The sequence below is a fragment of the Rhinoderma darwinii genome, chromosome 4, assembly GCF_050947455.1.
Source record: "Rhinoderma darwinii isolate aRhiDar2 chromosome 4, aRhiDar2.hap1, whole genome shotgun sequence".
NCBI classification, from domain to species: Eukaryota; Metazoa; Chordata; class Amphibia; order Anura; family Rhinodermatidae; genus Rhinoderma; species Rhinoderma darwinii.
Window position 1 is genome coordinate 92,690,041 of NC_134690.1, and position 10,682 is coordinate 92,700,722.

Consider the following 10,682-nt stretch of genomic DNA (forward strand, 5'->3'; position numbering starts at 1 on the left):
CAACTGAGATGCAATTGAAGTGTAGACTTTCAGGTTTAATTCAAGGGGTTGAACAAAAATATCCTGTGAAATGTTTAGGAATTGCAACAATTTTTCTACAAAGCCTCCTCATTTCAGGGGCTCAAAAATAATTGGGCCAATTTTCATTACCATAAATAAAATGTTCTTTTTTTCAATACTTTGTAGAGAATCCTTTGCAGGCAATGACTGCCTGAACTCTGGAACCCATGAACATCACCAAACGCTGGGTTTCCTCCTTTGTGATGCTTTGCCCGGCCTTTACTGCAGCTGTCTTCAGTTGTTGCTTGTTTGTGGGTCTTTCTGCCTTAAGTTTTGTCTTAAGTAAGTGAAATGCAGCTCGATCAGGTTGAGATCTGGTGATTGACTTGGCCATTGCAGAATATTCCACTTCCTTACCTTAAATAACTCCTGGGTTGCTTTCGCAGTATGTTTTGGGTCATTGCCCATCTGTACTGTGAAGCGACGCCCAATCAACCTTGCTGCATCTGGTTGAATCTAAGCAGAAAGTTTATCCCTGAACACTTCAGAATTCATCCGGCTGCTTCTGTCTTCAGTCACATCATCAATAAACACTAGTGACCCAGTGCCTTTGGCAGCCATGCATGCCCATGCCATCACACTGCCTCCACCATGTTTTACAGAGGATGTGGTGTGCTTTGGATCATGAGCCGTTCCAAGCCTTCTCCATACTTTCTTCCTCCCATCATTCTGGTACAGGTTGATCTTACTTTCATGCTGTTCCAGAACTGGGCGGCTTCTTTACATGTTGTTTGGCAAAGTGTAATCTGGCCTTTCGATTTTTGAGGCTGATTAATGGTTTGCACCTTGTGGTGAACCCCCTGTATTTGCTCTCATGAAGTCTTCTCTTTATGGTAAACTTAAATACTGATACACCTACTTCCAGGAGAGTGTTTCTCACTTGGGTATATGTTGTGAAGGGGTTTTTCTTCACAATGGAAAGGATTCTGCGATCATCCTTCACTGTTGTCTTCCGTGGACGTCCAGGCCTTTTGGAGTTCACAAGATCACCAGTGCGCTAATTTTTTTTAAAGAATGTACCAAACTGTTGATTTGACCACTCCTAACATTTGTGCTATTCTCTCTGATGGATTTCTTAACTTTTTAAGCCTAATGATGGTCTATTTCACTTGCATTGAGAGCTCATTTAACCTCACGTTGTGGGTTCACAGCAACAGCTTCCAAGTGCAAATGCCACACCTGGACTAAACTCCAGACGTTTTACCTGCTTAACTGATGATGGATTAATGAGGGAATAGCCCATGCAGCCCATTAAATAGCTTTGGAGATAGTTGTCCAATTACTTTTGGTCCCTTGATAAAAAGGCAGCTACACAATAAAGAGCTGCAATTCCTAAACCCTTCCTCAAATTAGGATGTAAAAACCCTCAAATTAAAGCTGAGAGTCTGCACTTTAAGCCCATATTGATTATATAACTATATATTTAATATGTTTTGGTAAACTATCTATCATCAAATATCTATCTACCTATCTATCTATCTATCCATCCCCTGTCCATATGCCATAATAGGGCATATAGAAACATCATAGAGGATGGTCTCCCATACTCTCCCTTATTAGCCAAAAGACGGTCTTGCTCTTGGTGACTTAGTGCTAAACTGCATTACTTGCTCGTCCAATGTCATCAATAGACGTCACGTAACACAAAATTTTGCCCGCTGTGAAATGTTGACATGCCTGCAGCTTCCAGTGCTCCATCAGCCAGACACTACTGTGAGATCGGCTCCCAATCGCAGACGCTGTCTCGAGAAAAGAACTTGTCTTTTAAATGCCTTTAAACTATTAAAATAGGCGGGGTGCACACAGTGCAGTTTGGTGCAGTTTTTGGTGCATTTTTTTAGCTGATTCAGGAGAGTAAATGTATGCAGTTAGGACTCTGTTATTGTTCTGTATTTGTTCTCTTTTTTGTATCCTGTGTTCTGACTACTAAAGCTGCTCTGTGTGGACCTGGCCTTATGCTTGGTTTCACAGAAGTAGCAGTTTACTGCCGAAAACATGCATAATGATATTCAATTGTCATTTTTTAATCTTTTGTCACTCCAAAATATTAGTAAACGCTAATTTATTCACCTTCTTCCAGAATATTCCAGAAATCATACAAAATGTATGGAGACTGATAACACATACCTCCACAGAGTAAGACACGTTGTCATTTGTCGTGTCACTGATCCGGGAAAAGAGATCTTCACATAGCTGAAACACAAAGGTTTAATAATGTCACTTTGCTAGCCATCTGAAATGTAAAATAATATGCATGTATGATTAAATACATGACTTATCACTAAGGCCTTCAAGTCACAGTCATCCAGAGGTTAACACTTTAAGGACAGCGTAGGGTTAATTAATAATTCACACGCACAGAGTATATCTTGAATATTTTATCGACTGTGAGGCGTCAATGAATAATTCAGATAGTGAGGGGTTAAACAGATTAAAAGCAGGAAGTTAACCCTTTCTTAGACAACGAACCATTAAAAGGAAGATTTCTGCTTTCCACATATACACCACCGCGCTGTCGTCTTCTATATGTGATGTCATTATTATAATGGCAGGAAATAAATGTTGTAGAAACAAGTGGACTGCTATTTAAATGACTGTCATCTGGGCTGACAATGATGACCAGATGCAGTATATGAGGGTATGACATCTGATCACCTTAGATAACCTTGTACCGCGCTGCAATTTTCTAGTGTAGTAAAACAAGATGAGTGTTACTATGACTTTATTATATTGTATAGGTGAATAGTTCCATGTAGTGAAGAAAATGATATCAATTCGATAGGTCTATATACAAATATAGCATGACCTTTATTGAAGCTATTAAGGTCAATGTAAAGGACAGACCTCAGTATAACCACAAAACCTACAGTAGGTTCTCAATTTGTGTAATGTGTATCCCGAGGAAATGCACACCATGTCTCTAGGGGCAACTCACATTGTCCCCATGCTGTCATTTTAATGTGCAGTATGGTGTTTCATTCTAGCTTTGGGTGTACTTTGATTAAATTTAATTGAGATGGGGTACTTGGACTACAGACATTGAGAAACACTGCACTAAAACATATAGGGGGATATTTATTAAGATTGGCTTTTTATAACACTAGTCTTCCGTTGGAGTAAGATGCAGCACATTTATAAGAAGGCGAACGCCTCCTAATAAATGTTGGATATTTCGGCTGGCCGTGCAGCATGCATTCACGCCTTCCCATCTGACATAAAATAAAAAGTAACTATAGTCACCTCACCACTCCTCTGTGCTTCTTACCTTCGGGTCCTCTTATTCTCCCCATGCATGCCGAGCAGCGTCAAGACATTATATGTGACACAACCTTCTGAGTGCTGCGTCACATACAACATCCTGACGCTGCCCGGAATGCTGAAGGAGCCTGAGGGAACCTGGAGAGGAGAGGAGTAGCTGTGAGGTGAGTATAATTATTTGTAATTTTTAATTACATTTTTTTAATTGTCCAATAGGGATGGGTAAGGGGGTAGTTAAATTAGGGGTGGGAGTGGCAAGGTACGGGGTGTGGCACAGGTCTCTACCTTGCTACGCCCCACAAGCTAAATCTACATTCCACTATAACTTACAGTTTTCTAGCATAAATGATAATACATTTGTCAGGCCGCTGTAGCCCGTCCGCTTTTTGGAAGTAGCACAACTTTTTTACTAAAGTGACGAGAGCGGCATAAAATGGCCTAAAGTCGCAATTTTCAATGTAAATTACCCATTTTGGGGATCTTTTGCATCTTTGTATGCCAGAAAACTGGCGTAGAAAGGTTTATAAATACCCCTCATCAGCAAAACAGTATTCAGAGTGATAGGCAATGGATATAGAGCTATCCCCTAATGGCATTGGTCATGACCAAATGTGTTAATTGATTTACAAGGTTGGGGGCTTACACTAAGTTATATTTGTTCCAATAAGATGGACGTCCAAATAATTTGAGCTCTTCATTTACATAGCAATATAAAACCATAAAACAAATTACACACAACAGTACTTTAATAGAAAATACAGGGACTAAATCAGAAGACCTTATTTATATATGTCATGTACAATTGTCTGAGGAAGGAGCCGGTACGTTTCTGAATCGCGTTGCTTGATTCACTGTACTTCTAATAAAAGGATTACCCCTCGGACGACTCCAGTGATTTTCTTCCAAGGGTGACACCAGAAAAAGGATAACAATAAGGAGCAGCGCTGATCAAAGAGTCGTTTTTTGCAACTTGCAGCTGGAATTTATCTGTGCATATTGCATTTTCTACTGTTTTCATTCCAGCTGTCACAGAATTTGTCACCCAGACAAACTCAAGGCCTGCAGCTCCCCGAACTTCACCATTAGTCTACAAGCCAGGGGCGTAGCTAGGGGGGGAAAGGCGGGGCATGTGCCCCAGGCGCAACAAGAAGGGGGGCGCCGACGCAAGGAGTGGGGCGCCGACGCTCTGGCCAGGGATTCCGCTCTTAGAGGTAGCCCCATGACACGCTGTCACTGTAACGTCAGGGTCTCCGCCATTAGAGGAATCCCTGGCCAGACAATCGGCAATGCCCTGGGTGGGGATTCCACTACTAGAGGGAGCCCTAAAGCTAACTATAGGAGCGTGGGTTGTAGCGCTATCTACTGGGAGGGGGGATGTAGTACTATCTACAGGGGGTGTGTGTGGCACTATCTACAAGGGAGCTGTCTGGCACTATCTACTGGGGCCGTGTGGCAGTATCTACAAGGGGGAGTGTGGCACTATCTACTGGGGGTGAGTGCCTCAATTATCTACAAGGGGGCTGTGTGGCTTTATCTACATGGGGTGGGTGTGTGTGTGTGTGTGTGTGTGTGTGTGTGTGTGGCACTACCCACAAGAGAGGGGGGTGGCACTATCGACAAGGGGGTGAGTGTCTCAATATCTACAAGGAGGTTGTGTGGGTTTATCTACAAGGGGGGTGTGTGGCACTATCTACAGGATGTGTTTGTCACTATCTACTAGGAGGGAGTATGGCAGTTTTTACAAGGGGGGTGTGTTGCACTATCTAGTGGGGGTGTGTGGAAAAATCTACAGGGGGATGTGTGGCACTTTCTACAACGGGACGCCTGGATGTTGCTATCTACAAGAGGGGATGTGCCACTGTCTACAAGAGGGGGGCTGTGGGGCAATATCTACGTGGGAGGGCAAATACAAGTCAAATAGTCAGCACACTGTAGTCAACAACCATTAAACCGGATGGCATTCGTTTGTGGAGATAACCGCACAAGTTCACCTGTCAATAACAATGACTGTTAGATTCAACCCAGAGGGGTTTGAAAGTTGACAACATGTCCAATGCAGTAACATTCAGACACTGGGAAGTAAACTGTCCACCTCTGCTCAATCCTCCTTTAGAATTACTGACACATACTTAACACTGCTACATAAAAAGTTTAGTCTGTTATTTTGGACTTATATAACATTTATGGCCCATCCTTAGGAGATCGGTGAGGGTCTGACCCCACTAGCCTCAGGATCAATGGAAAGAAGGGGATGCAGCGCTCACTGAAAATACATTTTTTGCATTTGTTTAATAGTATTTGTATAATATTTAGGTGTAACATATTATTATCATAATATATTCATGACAGTGCAACAAGATTCATGACATTGCAACAAGACATCAAGACAATAAACCACACGTACTAAGCTGTTTACATCAGTTTTTGGCATAAACTACACAATTAAAAACGGCACAAAGGAAAAAAATAAAAAATAAGACAAGCACAAATTTGCGGTAAAACTAATGACTTTTCCCATCACTCGTAAAATTTTAAAGGTAACAAAATAAGTAGTAGTGGTCTCCAAGGAGTTTGTCAAATTTATTAAGGTAATGAAATAGAAAAGGGACAACTTTTGCCACAAATCCACACCTGCTCATAGACAGGGTGGATTTTCTGCCTGTTTGAGTGGTCAAAATGTGGCAAATATATTAAGAGGGGTGAGTGCCACTGTGCCAGTCAATGTGGGCAAATATCTTAGCTCAATTACATCAAGAATATGTTGTAGAAGCCTAAGAAATCTACATCCAATGTAAATTCTGTTAGAAACAAAATGTATTAAAGGGGTTGTCTGGTTTCATCAAATTATTGTCATTTCTTGTATAATTAGAAGTTATACAATTTACCAAAATAATTTCTGTATTAATTCCTCTCAGTTTTCAAGATCTCTGCTTGCCGTTATTCATTAGGAACCTTTCTTGTTTATTTCCAGTGGATAAAGTTCTAGATAAAATGGTCATGTGATGGACACAGAGTTGCTGGGGTTGTTAGAAGACACAGCTCTGATACACATACTGTAACGATCCCTGCACCTGTGTGTCCGTCACATGACCATGGACAGATTTTTTTTCCGCTGGAGATAAACAATGGAGGTTCTTACTAGATAACAACAAGCAGAGATCTTGAAAACGGCGAGGAATTAATACAGAAAGTTTATTGGAAAATTGTATAACTTTTAATTACACAAGAAATAATATTAATTTGCTGAAACCGGACAACCCCTTTGAGGACTAGAGCATATTCTTCTGAGTAAGCTACTCCTCTTAATATTGTAGAATGTCTGAAGAAGCTTTATGGTGTTATTACCTGGGGTATGATCCCTTGTTGGTTTGGCTCCTGTTTGCCCATCATGGTATACGATTTACCAGCTCCAGTCTGTCCATAGGCGAAAATACACACGTTGTATCCCTCAAAAGCATGAAGCAACATCTCCTCCCCAATGTCACAGTAGACCTGTTGTTGTCCTGCGAACTGACTGTCCTCATCCTGCACATGAGATAATTCCATAGTTCCAGATCATACGTTATATAACAGTTTACAAGCTTGATACCACAATAGTTACTTATCCAGCACACTACTTCAGTCTGATTCTTGCAAACCATTTTTGGGTGTTAGGCTATGTTCACACGCTTATCAAAAATGTCTGAAAATATGGAGCTGTTTTCCCTTGAAAACAGCTCCTGATTTTCAGACTTTTTTTTAGCAACTCGCGTTTTTTCGCTGTGTTTTTTATGGCCGTTTTTGGAGCTGTTTTTTTATGGGGTCACTGAAAAACGGCTCCAAAAACGGCTCAGGAAGTGACATGCACTTCTTTTTCGCGGGCGTCTTTTCACGTGCCGTTTTTGGAAAACGAGGCGTAAAAAGACGCCCCATCGGAACAGAACGCCGTAATTCCCATTGAAATCAATGGGCAGATGTTTGGAGGCGTTCTGCTGCCGATTTTTCAACCGTTTTTCGGGACGTTTACAGCCTGAAAAATGGCCGAAAATAGCCCGTGTGAACATACCCTTAAGAACAGGCACATTGCAAGTTAACACAATGCCCCCTTCATTTCTTCCTTTTCTAACTCCTTTCAGCAGAAAATCCTAATAAAGTCTTCATGTTGATATGCAGCAAGTTAAATGGTTGTATGTCTTGGTTGATATATCCATAGAGCTAGATATAGCATAACTTGTGCACCACATTTAGTAAAAATGTCACATAACTTGCTGCATGGTGTGCACAACTTTCCCCAATAGAAGACTATGGAAATGTCCCACTAATGTGGAAAATAAGTATATATTTCCATTGAGATTTATGGAGCTTGGTGTGTAAGGGTATGTTCACACGCTGAGTCTAAAACTTCTGAAAATACGGAGTTGTTTTCAAGGGAAAACAGCTCCTGATTTTCAGACGTTTTTTAAGCCACTCGCGATTTTTGTTTTTTTTGGAGCTTTTTTCAATAGAGACTATGAAAAACGGCTCCAAAAACCTTCCAAGAAATGAACTGCACTTCTTTTTCGCTGCCGTTTTTTTACGCGGCCGTTTTTTAAAACGGCTGCGTAAAAAAATGACCCGTCTGAACAGAACGCAGTTTTTCCCATTGAAATCAATGGCCAGATGTTTGGAGGCGTTCTGCTTCCTATTTTTCGGCCGTTTTTTTGGCATTTAGGGCCCGAAAAACGGCCGAAAATGGGCCGTGTGAACATACCCTTACAGTGTTGGATTGCACGGCAGTTGTAATCATTTTTAATTTCTTGTAGCCAAAGTCTTGACAATGTATTAAGTTGCGTGCCCATTTATTTGCACACATTCAGACGCTATATGACTATATATGTTGTCATCAAGCTTTATCTTAGATCCTTTGTACATAGATCTTATGTTTGATTTACTATTAAACATGAGATATATACCTCAAAATGATACAGGCTGGTCAACTAGAGCTGGAACATGTTCACACAAGGGATTTGTAGATGTGATTTTCATAGCTGCATTATATCAATGATGGCTGTATAACAAACACACCTAAGCTAAAAATTGGTGGCTGCTTTAATGTTGGACAAAGACATGAGATATTTAATGGCAGACAGGTCCAACAAATGTAGTTTTTTTGGTCTATTTTGTATATGGTCCGTCATAGACGTTAGATTGTCTGCAGATCCCACCAAAACAAAAATCTCATGTCTATGCAACTGTATGTCATGACTATCAGTTCTTCCTATGTTTATGACTTGGATGGGCAACTTTTCACTATCTTCCTTCACCTTTAGGACTTTTTTTTACATAGATAATCAGGTATATTCCTTAATATTCCCTGTTCCACTTAAAAGAGGTTTTTTATACAATTTGATCAAAATTTTAACAAAGAACCTCTTGTTCATGTTTAGAAATTTTACTTAGCCGCAATAGACCAATGTATACGAAGTGGACATGCAGTCCATGTCCTTTTCTACAGTAACGGTGATGCATATTCCTGCAGTCAAAACTTTCAGTTAGTTTTTATTATTCTATAGATTGGATAAAAAAGAACATTCCTGAAAATCATAGTTATAGTTGTGGTTTCTCTATAACATGTCAATTGCATCACTCTCTTCCTGTTAGAAGGAATTTTAAAATTCAGTTCTTTACGTATCTTTTCTATTGGCTGCACATATTGTCCTATGTGCTTACAAATCGAAAAATGTTTATTACTCTTGTTGATGTTCAGCTTTTCGTTACTCACCGAAGTATGGGACCAGTACGAGTAGTCAAAACTGAAGCTTTTCGGAGTTTCTTTTGGCTGTTTGGGGTTGCTAATTGCTGTAAAGAAGAAGAAAAACGACTTCAGCAGGAATATTTCACTAAAACTTGAGACATACACAACTAAGTGTTCAACCAGCTGATCCCAGGAATACTGTTGGGGTATACATAGAGGTGACAGGACCCCATAAGAAAGATTAAAGAAGGGCCCCCTTCTGGTCCTGGTAACGACCACTACACCGCTAACCATCTAGTGGTAACAGATTACCCCCACCTGAAGTATATGAGGGTATCAGATACCCTGGGCTAACCCTGAGGGCTTCTCAGACGAACGGGATATACGTCCGTGCAACGCGCGTGATTTTCACGCGCGTCGCACGGACCTATTTTAGTCTATGGGGCCGTGCAGACAGTTGCGTGATTTTTACGCAGCGTGAGTCCGCTGCGAAAAAGTCACGACATGTCCGTTCTTTGTGCGGATTTCGCGCATCACGCACCCATTGGAGTCAATGGGTGAGTGAAAATCACGCGCACCACACGGAAACACTTCGCGCAACCGCTGTCAAACTATGAATGTAAACAGAAAAGCACCACGTGCTTTTCTGTTTACAAACATCCAAACGGAGTGTCATAATGATGGCGGCTGCGCGAAAATCACGCAGCCGCGCATCATACGGGGCTGACACACGGAGCTGTTAAATGCCTTTTGCACACGCAAAACGCCACGTTCTTTGCGTGCGCAAAACGCACACGCTCGTGTGAATCCGGCCTAAGAGTGGTGGGGCTCTTGTGCTTTCTCTTTTTATCTGTAATTTTTTGCTCTACCAACATTTTCAGATAAGAAATCTGTTTTATTTTAGTCGTGGTTTTGTTACTAGTGGTACAGCTTTCATATTACTCGGTTTTTTTTGGTCCTTGAGCATGCCCATTGACATATGTGACCTAGTAAATATGGTAGCTCCTACTTATAGAGTCCTGTATTGCAGGATACATGATGGATTGCTATGAAGCACAGTAGCTTTTCAGATTTTTCTATGTCCCAGCCGTCTTTATCTTGACTTTTAACGCATTAAATACACAGTGGCAAGAAACTTTAACTTGACTTTTTCAATGGCTTTTGTTGTGTGACATCACGCTGCAGAAAGTATCGGAGTCAAGATAAACTTGGCTACTTCTGTAGATGTCAGCTACCAGTAGTAGTTCTGTTACAGCATGGTGCCCCAATAACCATCTGTATACATTTTTGCCAACCTTGATATAGAATATTTCTAAACAGGTCAATGGGGTATAAATGAGGTTCACCTAAAAAGGAAGAGTAGATTAGGCAACAGTTACATTTTAGCTATGTAAAGCAAGGCTTTGTCCCAATCTGTCACATAAAATACTAATTTATCAATTGATTGGTCGACTATGTCAATGGATTGGAAAATTGAAGCAATTGAACATCATTTAGTCAGAGATTGACTATTGACCTTTTAATGCCAGCTGTTTATATGTGTTAAAATGGATGAAAACCTTCTGAACCCCGTGGTCTAATGTGTATGGAGGCAGCCTGCCAGTCCCCTGATGGCAGAAATCAGGGAAAAGATGGATCTAATCGTGTTCGA

General features: G+C 40.8%; 1 protein-coding gene across 13 annotated transcripts in view; it reads right to left on the reverse strand.

Annotated features, from left to right (window-relative positions):
- Nucleotides 1-10,682, reverse strand: part of KIF1A (kinesin family member 1A) — a 149,081-nt gene that overhangs the window by 102,316 nt on the left and 36,083 nt on the right. For all 13 annotated transcript variants that reach the window (XM_075861350.1, XM_075861348.1, XM_075861347.1 and 10 more), the window contains exons 3-5: nucleotides 9,059-9,135; nucleotides 6,664-6,843; nucleotides 2,188-2,253 (exon numbers count right to left, since the gene is read on the reverse strand). In XM_075861350.1, coding sequence (XP_075717465.1) covers nucleotides 2,188-2,253; nucleotides 6,664-6,843; nucleotides 9,059-9,135 — 323 coding nt within the window. The remainder of the gene's footprint in view (nucleotides 1-2,187; nucleotides 2,254-6,663; nucleotides 6,844-9,058; nucleotides 9,136-10,682) is intronic.